At 54.3% G+C, this 20,105-nt stretch overlaps 2 protein-coding genes across 3 annotated transcripts; one reads left to right on the top strand and one right to left on the bottom strand.

Moving 5' to 3' along the window:
* Positions 1 to 241: 241 nt before the first annotated feature.
* Positions 242 to 2,327, top strand: RASD1 (ras related dexamethasone induced 1). 2 transcript variants are annotated; one of them, XM_064461483.1, is made up of 2 exons: positions 242 to 661; positions 1,004 to 1,236. In XM_064461483.1, the coding sequence occupies exons 1-2, from the start codon at positions 376 to 378 to the stop codon at positions 1,081 to 1,083; spliced, it is 366 nt and encodes a 121-aa protein (XP_064317553.1). In that variant the 5' UTR covers positions 242 to 375; the 3' UTR covers positions 1,084 to 1,236. The 2 variants fall into 2 exon arrangements, with proteins under 2 accessions (XP_064317553.1, XP_009501496.2); XM_009503201.2 differs by having other exon boundaries at positions 244 to 661; positions 933 to 2,327.
* A 1,882-nt stretch (positions 2,328 to 4,209) lies between these two features.
* MED9 (mediator complex subunit 9) lies at positions 4,210 to 8,629 on the bottom strand. The gene is made up of 2 exons (XM_064461484.1): positions 8,437 to 8,629; positions 4,210 to 5,035 (listed from the first exon to the last, which is right to left on the bottom strand). The coding sequence occupies exons 1-2, from the start codon at positions 8,580 to 8,582 to the stop codon at positions 4,819 to 4,821; spliced, it is 363 nt and encodes a 120-aa protein (XP_064317554.1). The 5' UTR covers positions 8,583 to 8,629; the 3' UTR covers positions 4,210 to 4,818.
* Positions 8,630 to 20,105: the final 11,476 nt, after the last annotated feature.

Here is a 20,105-nt window from a genome sequence, read left to right on the forward strand (position 1 = left end):
GACGGGGCCGGGCTGCGGGGCCCCGGGAGCCCCAAGCGGGCTGCAGACGGGGCCGGGCTGCGGGGCCCCGGGAGCCCCAAGCGGGCTGCAGACGGGGCCGTGCTGCGCCGCCCCGGGAGCCCGGCCGGGTTGCGGGGGGAGCGGGCCGGGCGCGGAGCCCCGCACTGACTCAGCCGCCGCCGCCCCGGGCCGTGACGCGCCGAGGGGCGGTCGCTGCAGCCTCCATATAACGCGGCGGCAGCGGCGACCGTGCAGAGCTCACACCGGCCTTTCCTGCGAGGGGAGAGGGGCTGAGCAGCCGGGCAGCCATCGCCTTCTTCCTCCACCTCCTCCTCCTCCTTCCTCTCGGTGCAAGCTGACCCGTCACCGGCTTCAATGAAACTGGCAGCAATGATCAAGAAGATGTGTCCCAGCGAGGCCGAGCTGAGCATCCCCGCCAAGAACTGCTACCGCATGGTCATCCTGGGCTCCTCCAAGGTGGGCAAGACAGCCATTGTCTCGCGCTTCCTCACCGGCCGCTTCGAGGAGCAATACACACCCACCATCGAGGACTTCCACCGCAAGTTCTACAGCATCCGTGGTGAGGTCTACCAGCTCGACATCCTGGACACATCGGGCAACCACCCCTTCCCAGCCATGCGCCGCCTCTCCATCCTCACAGGTACTTGGCTGGGGAGCACTAGGAGGAAGGCGGGGTTCCCTTGCTAGATTTCAGGCTTTTTTTGCCCAGTTTGGAGATGTTTCTCCAGTCCCAGGAGGAGGGAGGTGGGATTTTGTGTGTGGAGGGAGTGGGCAACTTTGCAACTTGGATGGGAGGGTGCAGGACCCGGGTGCTGCCTGGTCCTTCCCTCCCCGGGCCCCTGTATGGCTTAGTGGGTCTCTGTGTGTCCCCCCATCCCTGCAGCCATCTCATGGTCCCTCTTTGTCCCCAGGAGACGTGTTCATCCTTGTGTTCAGCCTGGACAACCGGGACTCCTTTGAGGAGGTGCAACGCCTGAAGCAGCAAATCCTGGAGACCAAGTCGTGCCTGAAGAACAAAACCAAGGAGAACATAGAGGTGCCCCTGGTCATCTGTGGCAATAAGGGTGACCGGGACTTTTACCGGGAGGTGCAGCCCCGGGAGATCGAGCAGCTGGTGGGAGGGGACCCCAAAAAATGCGCCTACTTTGAGATCTCAGCCAAGAAGAACAGCAGCCTGGACCAGATGTTCCAGGCACTCTTTGCCATGGCCAAGCTGCCCAGCGAGATGAGCCCCGACCTGCACCGCAAGGTCTCGGTCCAGTACTGCGACATCCTGCATAAGAAGGCGCTGAAAGGCAAAAAGCTGCTGAAAGAGGGAGGCCGGGGCAGCACGGAGGAGGCGTACGGCATCGTGGCCCCCTTCGCCCGGCGACCCAGTGTCCACAGCGACCTCATGTACATCCGGGAGAAAGCCATCGGTGGCGGGCACAGCAAGGAGAAGGACCGCTGCGTGATCAGCTAGGAGACCCTGCTCACCCCGCGACGGGAAGGAAGGAAGGAAGAAAGAAAGGAAGGAAGGAAGGAAAGAAAGAAGGGAGGGGGGAAAGACGCTCGTTTCTGAACTGACTTTGGGCAGGCAGGAGGGTGGGCAGGTGCCCACCTAGGCAGCAAGGGGGTCGCCTCTTCCCCAGCCTCCCTCATCCCAAGGGATCGCTTTCATCAGCTCCCTCCCTGGGGGTGCATTTTGGGAGCGAGGGATGCGAAGGGGTAGGCTTTGGAGGGCAGGAGGTGGTGTCGCTGGGACCAGCCTCCTCCAGGCAGAGAGACAAGGAAAGGGTGAGCTGCCGGGCGGCCAGGTGGGAGGATGAGTGTGGAGGGCACAGACCTTGGGTTTTGTTTCCCTGCAAAACCACCCAGCCTCGGGCACTGCCTTTGGGAGGGAGGGCAGAGGCCTGCCAGCGCCTGCTTGGGGCTTTGGGGTTGGTTTTTTTTTGTTGTTTTGTTGTTTTGGGTTGTCTTTTTTTAACTTGAGAAGCTGTGCACGGATTCTGGCTGTGTCGTGCATTCATCTGTGTCTGCAAAACACGTGCAGAAGACACTCCTAAGCTGTTGCAAAGACATTGCAGAGTTGCAGCCCTGATGGACCAAAAAAACTGACTCTTGTTTACATTTGTCTTGTCTGATTTGCAAGATTTGGGTGGGCGGGGGGTGTGGGAAGGGTTTTTTAAATAAGAAAATAATAGGCACTTTATGTAGGTATTGGTTGTTATTGACACGAACAAAAAAAATCCTCAAGTGTTTCTACCGTGGGTGAAACTTGATGTTTTATTTTTTCTACAAATTAATAAAATCTTTTTAAAACGACACCTGTGGGTTTGCTTTTGCTTCTTCACCCGGCCCCATAGCAAAACCAAATCTTGTTAAACAGAGACCTGAGCCCAGCTCTGAGGTGCTAAAAACAGCCTCTCAAGTCAATCCCTTTATTACCCCATTTTCTCCGACTCCCAGTGCAAAGGTTTCTGTCTCTGCAAGCAGCCGATTTCTTGCCACACGGGGTAACGAGAGGCCACGCACAGAGTTACTTACTCAAATGGGTGACCGAGCCAGGATTCTTTCCTCACTTCACTAACGCCGAGTTACGATCCCGCCAGCCCCATGACACACCGGGCATTGGCATGTCGTTCACTGCAGAAACCGAGCAAACTGACATCACTTCGTTATAAAGAGCTGATTGTGTTTCATGCTTTCTCCCGATTAACTAAGCACACTTTAATGATGTCAACAGAGAGTGATTCATTTGCGCCCCGTCCGGGATATTGTTTTTGTTTTGCAATATGAGTAAAGGAAGTACTTTGCCCGAAAGGTCACCTTTGCATCTGATGGTTTTAATCTCTTCCTAATAACAAGTCGTAGTAACTGTTGCTAGAAGTGAAAGGGAAAAGCTCTTCACAGAACAGCTCTCCCTGGCACCAGCTTCTGTTTCAGTTCGTTTTCAGCCCCCGTTCCCCCCCCCGACCCAAGCGGCAGAACAAATCTACGTTTAATACATATTAATGGCAAAAAAATTCTATCGAAGCTGCAAAGTAAGGTGGGTGAGTGAGACAGCAAACCAAACTGCTTCAGTTTCGTTTGAAACTTGGATTCAAGTTAACTTGTTCCTATGCTAAGTGCCAGACACTTCTGTGGAATCACGTTCTTTCTTCCAGCTCTGCATATGCCCTGATTTCACAGAAACAGCAACTGGCAAAAAAAGGGAAACCACTGTCCAGGCATGAGACACAAGAATTTATTGAGCTGGGGCAGGCAATGGCTGGCAGAAAGGTAATTTCAGTAATAGAAAGAGAGTACATTGTGCTTTGTCTATCTTAGTGATCTGCATTACTCAGGGTTTAGCACCTTCCCAAGGTACTAGTAAAGTATTCCAGCGGAGACAGAGTAACCTCCAGGCTACAGGTGTGCTGCAACCATCCCAGCTCCCAACGAGCAGAATTGCCTGCCTTTTGGCTTGGGAAAGGAAAAGCCTACCCAAACAGACCTCACTTCTCATCTTTTGAAGGCACAAGCGCTACCTGCCTTTGGATGCCGGTTCTGAACAGATAGTGTATTTCACTAGCTGGTTTTTCACCTCTTCCACTACTGACCTGCACCATCTTTCAGCATAATTCAGAGAACCGTGAAATTCAAGGTCCCGTCAGATCTTTGTCAGTCGGCGAGATGCAGTGCTGCTTACCAGGCTGTCATCTGCCACCGTAAGAGCTCAGAGTGGGAGGACAGAGGGCAGGGAGCCCTGAGATCCATCTGAATGTGATACCAACATTTCCGAGCTTTCCATCAGCCGCTGGCAAATGTTCAAGCCGCTCAAATGCCTGTGTTTGTGGGAAGCCCCTGGAGCACTTTGGATGTGGAACTGACCCGTCCTGTTGAGCCTGACTTCTGTCGCGTATGGAATAACTAAAAGCTCGTCATATATGCCCTTTGTTTTGATTCTGCTTGCCCTTCCTCTGTTTTAAGAGCAAGATGCCCCATGTACTGCCTACAAGCTGCCCTTGCCCAAGGAGATTTACACACCCAAAGCTTACCGAAATCCACTCCCCCGGCAGTCCCTGCTTTGCTCTCCCAAGTCACCCTGCTCCAAAAAAATGAGGTAAAGACACAGGAGCTGGGCCCAGGCTACGCGTGTCCTCTGTGCTGCCAAAGTCCTGCCCCTGCTCAGCTGACATCCGCTCAGTGAATACACAAGAGGGGCAGTTTGGAATTTCTAAATCTTTACTCATCTCAGACAGAACCATCACTTGTTTAAAAAGAGAAAGAGAGAAATACAAAAGTAATTGAAAGCAATCATTCCTCTTTCGACACAGACAGACTGGAAAATGCCCCAGAGACCCTTTTCAGGAGCAGGGCCAACCAGTTCACGCTTCCCTCTTATGCTCCCTTTTGATGTCTGGCCACTTGTATCAGTTCAGAAATGAAAAAAACATTGCAGAAAAAGCCCTCTTTTTCTTGTTGAAGTTAACCAGCAGGTACTTTGACCTTTAGCGAGGAGAAAACATAACGTCTCCTGTTTGCTTGAATGTGAAGAAAAAAAAAAACACCCCACCCCATGAGAAAACAGAAGAGATGCATATATAAATGCACAGTCCTACAGCGGATCAAAGTGAACGTACCGCCGTAATCGTATGTGAAGCACAGTGTTCCGGTTCAGTGCCACATGCCTGTGATCCACACAGACACAACTTCAGAGCAATGTGACCAAAAAAAGCATAAAAGAAAGAAAAGTAAACTTCTGCCACCTTTTTCTCTCCTGTTCAGCCAGAAGAGGAGGTACGCTGGACCTGGAGAGCAGAGCCGTGACCCTTCCTACTCCTTGGGGATTTCAAACATGCAAAGGCTCTTGTACTTCTGCAGCAGTTCATTTTTGGTCCGGACCTGCTCCCGCAGGTTCTGCAGCTGCTGCTGCTGCTGCTCTGGGCTCACACCGATGCCAGGCATGGAGCTGATCAGCTTCCTCATCTCCTGGAACTTGTTCTTCAGCTCATTCAGCACCTGGTGAACATCCTGGCTGTCCTTGTCCATGCTGCAGAGGACAGAAAATGGAGACATTGTTGAATTCTCCATTGGAAATGCCCCTTCAGTCCACGGAGGTGACAGTAACTTCCAGCACAACCAGGGTTTAAACTGGAATTCACTAGGAAACCTTTTGGTCTCAGTATCTGGCTACATACAGCTCATTTGCCTATCCCAAGAAAATGGATGCAGACAGACATACAGACTGGGTAGCCTCTGGGGCAAACTGGTTTCCTGCTAATTTCCAGCACACAATCCAGTTACTTCAGGACCCATCAATCAGGTTAGGAGCTGGTCTGAAGCTTTAAAATATTACCAAGGAACAGGCTAAATTCCCCGTTTGAAGTCCCATATCTCTCTTTGGGGAAGGTCAGATTACATACGTGTGTTATGTGTAGGCACCTGCAAAAAAAGATCTCGGTCTCATCGCGACCTGTTGCTGCTGTAATACAAAAAAATCACTGCAGTCAAACAGCTTGACAGCAGAAAATAGAAACTGTTCCCCAAAGTATCAGAGAGTATCCAATGGCAGAGAAAATGGTACTGTGGAGCTTTAAAACGACTCTCTGGGGATGTATATGGAATAAAAGAGAAGCAACAGCTTTTTTTTTTTTTTTTAAGAGCAGCACAATTGGTTCTGCAGCCAGCTCTGTGCTTTTCAAGGATCAGTGTTGTCTGAGGCAGCATCTGCCCTCAACCCCTCATTAGTATCTGCCTCTGCTTTGTTAGCACCAGCGAGAAGTTTTACCGATTCCAGGCAAAAGCAAGTCACCGCTTCCAGGGCACGTGTTAATAACGCGAGCGGGATTCTAATGGTCTTTGAAAACTGGGAGCCTGTTCAATAGCCAGACCTAAAAATAAATCCACTTGGCATGACCAGGGCAGAGAGGTGCTCGATTATAACTTTGGGGAATCGTGACATGGCTGAGAGCAAAACTTTTAACCAGATGGTCCCTGTTCATTTAAAAAGCCTGTTGGAACAAAATATTCATTACTCCCTTCTAAATAAAACTGCAGCTGGTACTATAATGTATCCCCATTATGCAGGCGTTCACGGTCAGGTTGGCAGTGGAAAAGTACAGGCACACACACAACCCCACGGCACGTCAGGGGAAGGAGGGGTTGAAGGGAAGGATTGCCTTTAATCTACAATAGCTGGGGGCTGGTTTTGAGAGGGACATCCTCCCCACTCCAGGCCTCCCCAAATCTTGTTCCCGTCCCTACAATTAGGGAACTGACGACTTTCTGGCTGGCTGGTTGCTCCAAAGGAATAATTATTTCAGGTTTGGGTTTTTTTCTTCCTCTGATGGGTGGTTTTCCTGCTGGATCAAGCCACTGAAATGACTCCCTCTTTGAGGGCATGGACAGGCAGGGGTGAGGTGTGGGAAGAGGCTGCAACTGCCCGCAGTAACACAGGATTCAATGCAAGGTCAAACCACAGCCTGTGCTGATGGACTGCACATAAGACCTCCCTTCAGGCACAGTGTTCTTCATTACACCAGCACAACCCTCTGTTGGTGGAGGCAAGCGCTGGGACCTCGGCGGCAATGCCATTTGGCTGTACAAGGGTGAAAATAACAGCAAGCCTTGTTTGGGAAAACTTTCTCAGGACCCAAACAACAGGAAAGAGCATGTGTCCTTGAATGTAAGCAAATTTACACACCACATCCTTGCTCCCGAGCACAGAGTCACCTTGGAGATGTGTCTTCATGGCTGAGTCAGTGTCAAAACAGCAGGGCTGGGCTCTGTGACTAGCGGCTGTGTTAAAATATAATATATTTGCCATCTGTCAGGGACACGAGGCAATACATCCCACTGCTTGCCTCTGTGGTCCTGCCCGTCTGCAGCACTGCTCAGCATACCTACGTTTGCTCAAGCTGCTCAGGAGATGCTGTGTGTGAAGCCGAGGAAGGTAGCTGGGCGGTGGGAGTAGGTGGCTCAGTGGGACAGGGCACAAGATATCCTAGGGAGTGTCATCCACGGGTCACCATGACCTGCTCGGTGACATGTAGGAATCTGGGAGGTCTCAGCCCTTGGCTACTCCCCACTTTGTTTATGTACATGTATGCACCTGGCAATGGGCTTAGCCTCACTTCTGTGGTCTGGACAGATCAGGCAGAATTGAGGTCGGGGGCAACTGCCCTCCTCCAGCACAACAGGGAGACTGAGGGAAATCAGAGCATTTGCGTTCTCACACCTGTTCTCCATCTGGACTGGTGTGTCGGAAGTATTCAGTCATTCCTTGCCTTGGCTCTCAGGCTGCAGAGTCGTTAAGGGTGAACCTCTCACACCATTCAGATGTGCTTGATACAAGTGAAACACCAGCAGGACACAAACCAGCCTCAGCTCCTGAATAAGCGCATAGGGAAAGGGTAGCCAGGCCCACAACCAGTAACAAGGGAATTCATGCTTCGCATGCCCTCTGCCTCACCCTGCAGTATGCCCAGATGAGAGCATGGAGCTGGCCTGGATGGATGTTTGTGGCAGGGCTATGCCCCTACCGGGACCTCAGACAAGCATCTCTGACTGAAGGGGTTATCCTGGGCCAGAAACACCCCAGTTGTCAGAACCCTTGTACAAGTACCTTTTACCCCTACCGCATTGATTTGAACTGGGAAGAGAACAATTTAACCCATACCACTGTAGAAGCCATCCTCCTTCTTACAACTCCCCAGAAATGAGCTGCATTCCTGCTCCAGCACTGCCTGTACTTTCTGAGGCTGTTATCAGCCAAACAGTACAGTTACCTGGAGCAGCAACCCAGCACGAGTACAATGCTTCTGCTCCTGGGTGTTCACGGTGGGGCAGCGTACCTGGGCCATCAGAGCACCGGCACTGCCCGGGTAACACAACTACCACCCAGGCAGTGGCGTCACTCAGAGCTGGGATGCACTTGGGGCTGTGACAGCTCCCTCTGACACCCTTCCCAGGAACTATGGCTGGGAGAAAAAGGGCAAAGGAAATGTTGGGAAGTTGGAGAGCATCATTAGAGGGGTGACCCCATTGCCCTGCTTCCCATCCGGGGCACCCCGAGGATGTTGGCAGTCGGAGAACATAATTAGAAGAAGGATCCCATTGTCCTGCTCCCTATCCGGGGCACCCCAGGGATGTTGAAAGCTGGAGGGCATCATTAAAGGGGAGCCCCATTGCCCCACTCCCTGTCCGGGGCACCCTGAGGATGCAGAGAGTGGGACAGCATCGCTAAAGGGGAGACCCCATAGACCCGTTCCCCATCCAGGGCCTGCCTGCCGATGCTAAGGGTGGGAGACCATCATTCCGGGGGGGACCCCACCGCCCTGCTCCCCACCCAGGGCACCCCGAGAGGGTCAGAGAGCATGGTCGGGGGGGGTGGCCGGAGCGGGGATGAGGTACCCGGGCCGGGCCCGGTGCCGGCGCTGTGGCCGCCGTTACCATTTGATGATGTCGTGGACGAGCGGCAGGAAGGAGAACTCCTCCTGCGCGGGCGGCGGCGGCGGCGGCTTCTGCTCGGCGGGCGGCTCGGCCGGCGGCGGCTCCTCGGCGGCGCGGGCGGCGGCGGCGGAGCCCCCCGAGGCCATGGCGGACCCGGCCGCGGCGCCGCGCAGTGACGGAGCGGAGCGGAGCGGGGCGGAGCTCGGCCTCGCCGCACCGCCCCGCCGATCGCCTGCGCCGGGGCCTGGGCCTTCCGCCAAGCCCGAGCCTGGGGCTAGGCCTGCGCCGTGGTCTGAGCTAAGCCTTCCCCCGAGCCTGGGGCTAGGCCTGCGCCGGGGTCTGGGCTGGGCCTTCCCTGAGCCTGGGCGTGGGGCTAGGCCTGCGCCAGGGTCTGGGCTGGGCCTTTCCCTGAGCGTCCAACTGGGCTAGGCCTGCACCGGGGCCTCGGCCGTCCCCAAGCCTGAGCTTGGGGCTAGGCCTGCACCGGGGTCTGAGCTTGGGCTGAGGCTGAGCCTGGGCCTGAGATGGGCCATGCCCCAAGCAGTCCCGCAGCAGTCCCCCTCCCTCCTGAGCCCCCACACCCTGCTGGCGCATTGCCCCGTGCAGGACTGAGCTCTGCATGGGAGGTGGGAGGTCAGAGGAGGGACAGAGTGTGGGTCCTGCAGCGCAAGGGCAGGGCAGGGAGAAGGGGTCCAAGGAACCATCCCTGGCCTGGCAGCAGCTCCCAGCCCCTTGGAGTGCTCAGATCGGTGTCCCAAGCCTGCATGCATCCCTCCCTTTCAAGCCAAATTGCAGGGGAAAAATTGTGTTACTCTGTGTTAAATGAATGACTGCAGCCAGGTTTCACTGTCTCTTAGATCCCAGCTTTCTCCTGTGTTTTTTCATCAGTTTGACTTTAATGCAACTGGGGACAATATGTCGAGGGGGCTGAGTGATGGGGACATGGTCTTTGTAATGCTTTAAAGACAGATGCTTACGTAGGACCAGGCTTTCTGCCCGAGGGAGGAAGCAGGGCTGACATCAGTTGGAGGGAAAGCAGGCTGGAGTGTTGGCTGAGAGCCTGGGCTGGAAACTGGAGGAATCTGGAAGAAGAGAGAGAGAAATCTGGTGTCAGGGCTGGGACCACTGTGAAGGTGGGAGAGGGGGAAGAAACGGGGCTCTGGCAGGTCTGACCTGCGGGTGAAAGAGGCGGCTCAAGATGGCGCGTGGTTGAGGCTGGGAGATGGAGGATGATGCCTCTCTGCGCCAAAAGGCCTCAGAGTTTGCTTCAGCAAACTGCTGCTGTTGTGTTTAAACCCCTCTATCAACTCAAAGGATCACAGCGCTAATAATACCAGCCACAGTCATGAGTTTTAATTCCTGGGTTGGCATACAGAAAATGCATAATTTAATTTTTCATTTGAAACCGGCCCCCCTACTCAAGTTATGGAGATGACTGGGAAGGCAATTTTCTTTTTTAAACCAATTTCTTTCAAAAAGCAAACAGAGACTATTTATATACCAAATGAGAATGCTGGTAACCATTTAAACACGTGGAGTATTGGCTGTTTGCTCTAAATATAGCAGATGCAATAGCTCACTTTGTTCCTACTGTCAGGAATAGATGCCGGCTTGGGTGCCGGTGCTGGAATGTGCGAAGGAGCCCGGGGGAGCCCAGGTCCCGCTGAGCAGATCCCTGTGGGGAGGCTGGTGGTATTTATGGTCCTTGACTGAGCCAAGCAGGAGGTACAGGATGCTGCGTCCTTTGCGTGGGGCTGAGCTGAGAGGTTAATTTCTGTCACTTTTAATGGGCTTTTTCTAAAGCGAGGCTTGATTCAGGCTCTGTGGGGGACAGTTTCCTCTGTACTGTGCTGGTTTTAACTCTCCCCTTGACTTTATGGAGGAGGGTGGCTAATTGCTAGGCTGCTGGACGCCTGCCTCTGACGGGTGAGTCAGGCAGTCATTAGAGCAGGTGACAACATGCAGATACCATTCAGCCGTACCTAAAGCGCTGTCAATCAGCATTTATTTGTGCCATTCGGTTCCCATTTTGGGTCACGTGTTCCCACAGCAGCTGGAGCATACAGCTTTATCTAGCTGGCATTCCTCCCTGTCCCTGTCTCTCACCTTCCCTTTCTCATGGGAACAGCTCCTCCAGCTCCCTCAGGTGACCCATCTCTGTTCTTTGGGGCTTGTCATGTCTCGTGGCAAGTCCAGGGGAGAGCAAAGATGTTTTGCAGTAGGGTTGTGGTTCAACAGGCTCCTCCATCACTGAAGATGCTGGTGAATTGATTGGATAAGACTGTGTGTTCGCCATCTGAGTGTCAACCTGTGCAAGGGGCACAGTAGAGCTGTTGTCTACACCGTGATGGTATGTCAATATCCTTGGTGAGAACTGCAGGCAGAGGGGAGATGCCACTGAGAGGTCAGGGAGGGAAGAGGAGACGTGCTTTTGGGCACACAGGCAAGTGTTGACCTCATCTAAGGAGCAGTGTTGGTGTGCCCTAACCTTCACCTGCCCTTGTGGAGCTCCAAGTTGTGTGTCCCTTGTCCCCATGGGGCGACTGTTTGATGACCTGGGTTACGTCCTTGTAATGCAGTTCCTAATAGACATCACCACCAACGCGGCCTTCCCCCTCCACATCATTTTGCAGTCCTGTCGGGGTCTCCATCTCAGATGGAAGGGTTGTGTCTGACCATCTGCTGTTCTCATGTGGAACTGGTGTTGGTCTGCAGTTCTTCCAAATTTTCAGTCTGGATTTTTTCACCCACTGTCAGTTCCTCAGCAGAAGGACTTGAACGAGTAACCTGTGAGAACTAGTGAGGCAGCTAAGGCATGTACAAAGATGCTTAGTGTTAAATGAAGAGAATCATTTTCCCCCTGGATTTGGTAATAAACCTGAAGTGCAAATGATCGACCTGGTTTTCCTCAGTATGCATTTGATTGTGGCTCTTTGTATAACTCGCTTGCTAGACAGGCAGCCTCTGAAATGTGCAAATGTCTCCAAACCATCTGATCTCCTGCATCTTAAAGCCATCACGTACACTCATTGCTCACCCAAACATTTCGTTAACCCATTATCCTAAAATCCAGCTGATCAAATAATCTGTATCCACAGCCTCTTTTGTTATTGCCTGTTTCCTTTACAATACCAATGTTATTCTCTTTTCCCTGTGATTTCTATACAAATTGCACCTCTTGTCTGCTTCCAAAGGTAACTTTTGAGGGATTTACCACCAGTTATTCAGTTCAGCACCAGGTGACTCAGTGCCTTTCACTGTTTCCTTACAATGACCTGAAGTTTTTATATTGATGGTCTGGCATTTCACTGGGCTCCGCTTCTCGCTGCCAGACCATCTGGAGCTTGTTGTGCTGTTGCTACCAGCACTGTTACCATTTTTTACTATGGGGCTATCACCAGGTTGAACTTTTTCTCTTCCTCCTGCCCCTGCACTGCATCATCAGCCTGAATTTTCTATTTAAGTCATGCTGAGCTGCCGTGGTAGGATAAGTCTGTATTGCTAAGTTGGGAAGGTGTTGTCAGGGCTGTGGCCTCCGGGGACGGGACAATGAGAATGCAAAGTTACAGCTCCAGCCCTTGGCTCTGGTCAGCGGCACAGAAACGTTGGACCTTTTCTTTTGGTCATGGTTGTGATCCTGCAACTGCTCGGGTTCCTGGCCAAGATCACCCTAATTTTGACCAATGGGAATTTGGTCTCGGGCTCTGCCCTGTCTTGAATCCTGGTGTCATTCAGGGACCATTTCAGGGCCCTGGTGGCCCAGGCTTCTTGGGGGGTGCTGATGGGAATGGGGGTGTCATAAACTGAGCTTCATCATTCGAAGCAGTGTTTTAGCCACAGAGATTTAGGCCCTGGAGGCCTGGCTGCCCCCAGACATGCAGCCCTGCACCACCACATATTCCCAGAGCTGCTGGTGCCCTGGGTACCGTTGAGGTTTAAGATCCAGCTGGTGTGAACAAGCAGCACCAAATGTATCCAAAGCACCCCAGTGCCTCCTGGATCTTACCGTGCTTTGGCAGAGCTGCTGGGGAAACCCTGCAATGCCCCATCCTGGGGCTGCCATGGGGAGGAGGGCTGTTGTCCCATGGCCCAGGAGTTGCCATCCTCAAGGAGAGTGGCTGCCTCTCCTAGAGAGCCCGGCATACAGGACAGAGCCTGGGACAAGAGGTGGCACCGGAGGTTTGGCCAAGGTGCGTTGTGCTGGGTTGGATGTCAGAGCTGCAGGGCATTGGCCATGGAGGCTAGTGTTTCGGTGCACCAAGCCTCGGGGAGAGAACAGGGATGATTCAAGGGCACAGGGAGTGTCCAACGATCTCCTGATGTTCACTGATGCCACCCTACTGCTCAGCAAACAGGGAGGCTGGCCCAGGCTGCCTGCCACCCCGGGGGAGGCACCCAAGCCACTACATGGGCAAGGGGAGCACAGAGGGCTTCTTGCGCAAGGTCAGCTACGCAGAAACATGGATCCGGGAAAACATGCAGCTGGATAAGCCGCAGCCCCCAGCCTGGCCCATCTCCAGGCGCAAGCAGCTTTGAAGCTCACTGTCTCCATCGGGCAGCGCTGAGCCTGTGGGGCATCCCAGGGTGGTGGGTCTTGGGAGCCACCAGTCCCTGCAGGGTCCCACCAGCTCATCCCAGATCTGGGCTCAAGCGATCTTAGCCTCAGCTTCTACCCAGTGCAAAGGGGTGAAACTTGCCTTGCAGGAGCTTGGAGTATGAATTTGGGGTGTCCCTGAGGAAACCTACCCCTACAGAGGGAAGCGCCCTTGTTACCACAGGACAAAACCACTCCCGGATCCCTGCTGGCTCTCACCCGCAGCGCGGTGACTCAGCAACGCCCCTGCCATTATTTACAAATAAGTTAGCCATGAAACACGTGCCGTGGAATACACGAGGCAGTGGCATTTGCACTCTCGATACGCAATCATGGGCTTGAAGCAATGCTGTGAGAGCCTGCACCAGTGCCTGGCACCTGGCCTGGGCAAGGATTGCTTTCCTGATACCCTGGATGCACACCCTGTACGTTGGGAAGGTGGTGGAGCGGGAAGGCACATGTGTGCGTCCCTGGGCACACGCATCCCTGTGGGCATCCCTGTGTGTGTGTGCGTCCCTGTGTGCGCCCCTGCGCTCCTGCATCCATGGGTCCCAGAGCAGAGCTGCCCGGTGCATGGGCACGGTGCAGGTTTCACAGCTTGGCTTTGTTCAGAGGACAGACTTGTCGAGATAAATTTATCTAGATGCATGTAGCAGAGACTTGCTAATGGGGCCGCATTAAAGACTTCATTGAAATCCCTGCTCCCTTTCTTGGTGTAGTTCTTTTTCTGCTAAAGTGGGTCAGCCTTTGTTTGTGTGTTTGTCAGGTTCCCTTCAAGTGTGGCAGGAAAAGCCATTACCTGATGTTTGAACACTTCAAAATGTTGCTCTTTGGTTATTTAACGCAGGGGGAGCGGAAAGGAGCTTTGTTTGGACTTTGTTTTGGCACTTCTGAAAAGGCATCAGGTTAAGGTTTTAGCCTGTCCTTTGCTCAAATACCCTTTCACTATAATTGGCTTAATTACTGAAAACAGACAAATTTTACATGAGCTTTGCAAGATGAATCAGGTGTCCTTGAAGAATACAGTCTTATATGCCGGAGCAGTGGGTTTCTGGGGCAGTGCTGGCGTCATGGGAGACACATCTGTCTTGCAAATCAAGGCGCTGGGAGATGGAGAAATCTCCATCCAGCTCCAGCGAGAAACCATTTACTCCTCTCCTGACCTGGGGAAAGGTGCATTTCTGCAGGGCCACAGCCACGGAGAGAGCAGCATTTCGGTGACTCTTCCCAGCCCTGGGCTCCCTTTGGCAACCGCAGCCGAGCCCGGACCCTCGGGGTGCCGCCGTCCCCCCGCCTGGAGCAGCCTGCCCCCTCCTTGGCCGCACCGGTAGCTCTTGCCCATTTTTGGGGCTGGCAGCCCGTGGGGCGGCTTGTCACAGTCACATGTCCCTGGCCCCAAGGAGCCCTGTTTGCCAAGGGTTTAATGTTTAGCCGCTAATAAACAAAGCATATCAGAGAGGTTCTGCTGACCAGGTAGCTAAACTTTCCTGGGAATTTTGCTGGCTCTTGCAGCAAAAACAAGGCCAGGATGTGGTGACATGCTTGCTTCAGATAAAGTTTTCAGTGGAAAATGGGTGGGTTTTCCTAGAGCAGGCCCCCCGCATCCCTCCAGCTGCTACTCCCTTGCTCCTGGCCACCCCTCAGGCATCAGCATGTGTTCCAGTGCTCAGCCACATCCCATCCTGCCCAAAAGCTTTCTCACCATCCTGGCTGCTCTCTGATTTATCCAAGGAGGAGTTTATTGGGCTGGGATTGGTTTGGGGTTTTGGCTCCGAGCAGCTGGCGGGAAACAGGTCTTGCTTCATTCTAGCAGTGTCAAATAAGGTTTTCAAACAATGTCAAGGGGGAAAAGAAAAACCCTCCTTGTTGTTCTGACTTGAGAAATGAGTGAAGCTGTCCTTTATGCCTTTATCCCATGGGCATTTCTCAGCCAGAAGCCTGACTTCTTTCTCCATAGGAATGTGCCCTAAAGCCCAGCTCAGCAGCTGCTGCCCAGCTCTGTGACCATGGGGTACCCATGGCTCAATCCAGCTTGGAGCCAGTTTTTGCCCATTTCTACCTTGCAGATAAAGCTGAGCCTAGCCTGGCTTCTCTCACAACTGCAGCCAGCAGAGGGGGAGGCCAGAGCATCACGTGAAGCAATTCTGTCCATAACACCATCTTCTAAACCCAGCGTGGCTCAACCCATTTCATCATTGATCTGAATGCAAACAAATGTCATTAGAGAGGAGCATTTGGCTTTCAGATAAACACTTGCCTGTCCTTGCCCTCGCTCCTGTGCAAAACTGGCCCTCCTGGCACTGCAGGAGGCTCTTTGGATGCTCCTGCTGCATTTTGCTCTTTCTCCACAGCAATGGCAGCTCCTGGCAAGGCTGGGCGCCACGTCTCTCCTGCCTGGGGATTACACTGGGAGCTGGCTGCTGGCCGGCCCGTTCCAGCATCTCTCAGCAACTGCGGAGATAATTGCCATAAGTCTAATTGTTCCTGCTGGATAACGAGCATTTTGCATCATCATCCCCAGCTGCCAAGAGCATCATCTGAGTTTCTATTTCAGGGGCGGAAAGTGGCTTGTCGGCGCTGGGAAGGCTGAACCAGGCTGGATCCGGCCACCTGAAGCAAAGCCCCCGCACCAAGCCCCCACTGACAGCAGCGCCAGTTTGCAAGCGTGCTTTGGGACAAGGCATGGGCCAGGGACTATTCCCAAGAGGCAGCTTGGATTTGAGGGTATCCAAACATGGGATTTTGGGTGTGCTGATGAAACATGGCCAAATACACAGGGAGTCGTGTCTCCAAAGTGGTTTCTCCCACCTGGATACAACATTGTCCCTGCAAGACACAGCTGGCTGGAGACACACGTCTATGCGTGTAGACATGCACACAAGCTTACGTGCGTGCAGGCATGCACATACATGCAAACTCACACGTGTGTGTGTACATGCAGAGCTACTCCCATGCTGGGACCCGCGGGCCCATTTCCCTGCCGACACGGCAGGCTCCTGCTCCAGCCTTCACCCAGCGAGGACTGCGGTTTGAACCTCTCCTTTACCCAGGTGCTGTTGTCCATGAGCCCCGGAGGATGGGACATCTCTGAGGTGCCTCTCTTCCTCCCATTGCTAAATATTATAATGTTTTAGGCTAGCTAACAGACTCACAAACTGAGCAGTTGCAGGGGGAGTTGGCAGATGAGCAAACAGAAACTTTCTCTCCTTAGAAACCAAGCTAGGAAGGAATCGCCTTTACAGTGCACAGCCGCTGCTTGGTGCAACGAGCTGTGTGTGTTCTCAAACACACCACGTTCCTCTCAGTCCAGTGGTACCCCTTGTTCTGGGTGGTGCTGTTGCAGACGGCAGGGCTTGCCACAGCCTCCCCACGGCGTTGCACAGGGCAGACCCACTCCATGCTGGCGAGACACGTGGCCCAGGCTGGGACCACAATGAACGTCATCCTCTCCCCCCGGGCAGTGGCGAAGATGAACCAGCCACGCAGCACAAACCCCTGACTGGGCATTGATTTCTCCTCCACCACCAAGTGCTCTGCGAGACCTGGGAACTCGCCACCTCCCGGGCAGGGCTGACCATGGCTGAGGCTGCTCTGATGCACGAGGCTCGCTTGGCAGCAGGTGAGCGCATTTGAGCAAGCTGAGAGCTCGGTCCTTCGCTCCCTGCACCCCATCCAGCACCTGGCATGGCTGCTGGTAATTGCTCAGAGCCGCAGTGTGCATTGACGTGGGATCACTGCTCCACTCATGCTCACAAACGTGCAGTTTTGGGGCAGCATCAGTAGAGGCTGTCCAGCCCATCCATCCCATCCCATCCCACAGATGTCACCCCAGCCTTGGTCTCCACACCTTGCTTGCTTTTTACTTATTCTCCACAAACCAGGAGGCTGCAGCTGACTGTGAAGTGCAAACCCTGTTCTTAGAGCGGCATGTCTCAAGTTAACCCTCCGGGCTCCTCAGGCTCACAGAAGCTTTCAAACATCATTTTTCCCTCCCCAAACCCTTTCCAGCAGCCAAGGCAGGAGATGGTGAAGGCATCTTGCCCAGCGGCAAGAAGGCAATGCTGGGCATTGGGGTCCATGCTCTGCTGCCTATGCCCTGTGACTGTGGCCAAGCCACCTTTGCCATCTCCTGCCTTGGCTACTGGAAGGGGTTTGGGGACATCAATGTGGCATAAAGACTCAAGGCAAAAGGCTTTTCCTGCCTGGTTGTCACTCGTGTTGCTAATGCTGTGCACAAGCCCCTGGAAATGGGTTTGCAAAGGATGCTGCTGAGCATGCCTTGGGAAAGGGTGATTTGGGGCTTGAGATAAGAGTCCTACGGGCTGGCTGGAAAAGGAGAGAGAGGAAAAATTTCCGAGGGCAAGAGAGGGGAGAGATAAATGGTGCATCTGAGCTGGGAGCATGAAGCCATCCGCCTCCCTGGCGCCACAGGGCTCCGGAGTGGCCGGATCTGCGCTGTGATAGCCTTGGATGGAGCCGGCCACGCGGCAAAGCCTGCTTGCTGGCAAGGCTTGGGGAGAGCTGCGTGGGAGCCCTCTGCCAAAGCCCTCTGGCTCCAGAGGGTAGAGAGGAGGCAGCCGTGTCCGGGGACCCGCTCTGGCTCTGAAGGGCTGTGAGAAGAAGGGGTGATGGGGATGCATGCCCCCACCCCATGCAGCCTGCATCCCACTCTTGGCCCTGCTCACTGGTAAGGCTGCCATGCCGTGGCACAGGATTTGGTATGTGCCAGGGCATGGGCCACACTCAAGAGGGGAAGATGCTAATTTAGTGCCATGAACTTGTTCTGTTGGTGACTGTATGTTACACCTTTGGCAACTGCTTTCGTAGCAGCTCGAGCTTTTGGGGCTGGGGTAGGTCTTGTACTGAAACAACCTCTGCTGCTGCCAAGAGGGGTTTTTGGAGGGGAGGCTGGGAGGGAAGGCACCATCGGTGTGATCTAGCTGGGCCCTCATGGTGGGTTTGTGCACATTGCCTCCTAACTGCCGTTCTTCATGTCCTCTGAAAACAAAAGGTGCAATTAGCCAGAGGATGGGAAATGCAGGGAGCCGGGAGCAGCCTAGAGAGCTGGCAGTGAGGGGGCGGCTGCTCGAGGTCCGGGCTGCAGCTCCCACTTTTGCAGGAGCCCATCTCCCCCTCACCAAACCAGCTGCTGGCATTTCTCTGGCCACTATCCCCATCCTTCCACATCCGCTCAGGCATCCTGGGAGGAAAACCAGACACTGGCAAGAGCTCCTTGCTCTCATCCCACCACTGCCGCACCCCTGCAAGCACACAAACACACTCCTCTTTTGCCAGCTCCATATTTGCAGCCACTGTATATACAGTATAATCCACCCACAGGTTATCCAGGCTGTACTTGGCCGGGAAGGACAGAACATCCTTGTGATTCAAAAGGTCAAAGCGAATGTCAATACACTGTCAGCTTGAGTCAGCAAGAATACCAAAGCTGCCTCGGGGACACAGGGTGCTTGGAGGGAGAGTTGAAGCTGTTGAGCATGCTGCTCCCTACGCAACGGGCACAGGGTCCCCAAAAGCGCTCTGCTTGCTGCTGGGTCAGGCAGGGCAACTGTCCCTCATAATAATATCATGATGTGCAACAGCTTTGCCTGCTCAGCCCGGAGGTCTCTTGCACACCATCTCCACTCCTGGATAGCATGGGGGTAAGCAGGTCATGATGCCCCTCCACATCCTCCCAGCCTCCTCCAGTTTCTGGCTCCAAAGCCCAGCCCTGCCTCCTCCCCAGGGCTCTGGTGCAGGATTTTCCTCTGAGGGCTCCGCCAGCTCCTGTCCATGGGCAAAACGCAGCTGTTTGCTCTGGGATCCGGAGGGCGGTGAGTCCCGCAGAGCCCCAGGACCAGGAGCAGCCACCCAGGGCTCAAGGCTGGAGCAAGACCAGCATCTGCCCCGGTCAGATCTCCACCTCCTCCCTGATAGAGAGAAACTGCTTTCACTTCAAGCTGGGCTGGAGGAAATTCGGCTTGAGTGGCCAGCTAGGATTGATTTCCAAGTGACAGAAGCACTTGTGTGTCCCTTGAGCTCCCAGCCCTGTGCCTAATGATTTTCGCTGCTAATAATCTCCGCTGAGCAGGCAGCAGCACATGCAGGCACTGAGCATGGGGATGAGGGGGATCGTTCAGAGCCTGACGTGGCGATGGCAGGGCCAAGCTGCTCTTCCTGCCATAGGGACCCTTTGCATTTCTCCCCCACCCATCCCATCAGGAGGGCCGCCCACAAAGCCCTTGATGCTGGCAGCACCAGCCCTCTAACAATGCCCCGTCTAACAAGAACGAAGCCTTCTTGGGGCCTGGGGGATTTGGAGGTGGATTAGGAAATCCCTTCACAGCGGCAGGGCAGATCCTGGGAGCTGATGGTGTTTTGCAGCAGGGCTTTGGGGCCGTGCTGGGAGCAGGGGTTCTGTGGCGTGGTCCTCCTGGACGCAGCATTCCCCCATGTCTCCCTTCCCTCTGGCACGCCTTGGCAGTGCAAGGAGCAGGAACAAAAGCATGAACGTGGGTGCAAGATTCTCTAAACAAGGGCTTTTGGGGAGGCCCCCTGCTCTCACTAGCCCAGCACCGGTGGCAGGGAGCCGTGCGGCTGGGCAGGAGCAGCGGCACGTATCGGTCCCCACATGTGCCGAGGTCGGGGCAGGCGGAGGGAGCTGGCAGTGCCACCCAGCCTGTCAGGGCTCTTGCAGCCCCGACCTTTCTGGCTTTGAAAACAGGACGGGAACAAGACGCACTTTTGTTTTCAGTTCAGGAGCTGGAACGGGACCTTCAGGCTGTTCCTGAGACGTTACGGCATCCCGGATGCTATGGGGAGGGGGGGAGAAACTGCTCCGCAACCCTGGGCAGCCTTGCTGCACCCTTGCACTGTTCCCAGTTCGTCCTTCAGCGGCAGAGCCCAAAGCTCTCCCCGTCCTCTCCTGCAGCCAGGGCGTCTGGGGGTGCTTCCCTGGGGCCACTGGCGAGGACGAGCGGCTCTCACAAAGGGACCGCCTTCAGCTGGAAACACCACCAGATCTCACCGTAGCTCATGTGCCCAGTGAGCCCTGTGGAGGTCAGGGAGTTTGTGCCAC

The sequence above is a fragment of the Phalacrocorax carbo genome, chromosome 10 (assembly GCF_963921805.1).
Source record: "Phalacrocorax carbo chromosome 10, bPhaCar2.1, whole genome shotgun sequence".
Classification (NCBI taxonomy): Eukaryota; Metazoa; Chordata; class Aves; order Suliformes; family Phalacrocoracidae; genus Phalacrocorax; species Phalacrocorax carbo.

What these genes read in the sequence shown, in the direction of transcription:
- RASD1 (XM_009503201.2), top strand. Translation starts at nt 376, where the DNA reads ATGAAACTGGCAGCAATGATCAAGAAGATGTGTCCCAGCGAGGCCGAG. An exon ending in CCGCCTCTCCATCCTCACAG is followed by an intron (nt 662 to 932) that starts GTACTTGGCTGG and finishes CTTTGTCCCCAG; the next exon opens with GAGACGTGTTCATCCTTGTG.
- MED9 (XM_064461484.1), bottom strand. Translation starts at nt 8,582, where the DNA reads ATGGCCTCGGGGGGCTCCGCCGCCGCCGCCCGCGCCGCCGAGGAGCCG. An exon ending in GTCCACGACATCATCAAATG is followed by an intron (nt 5,036 to 8,436) that starts GTAACGGCGGCC and finishes TGTCCTCTGCAG; the next exon opens with CATGGACAAGGACAGCCAGG.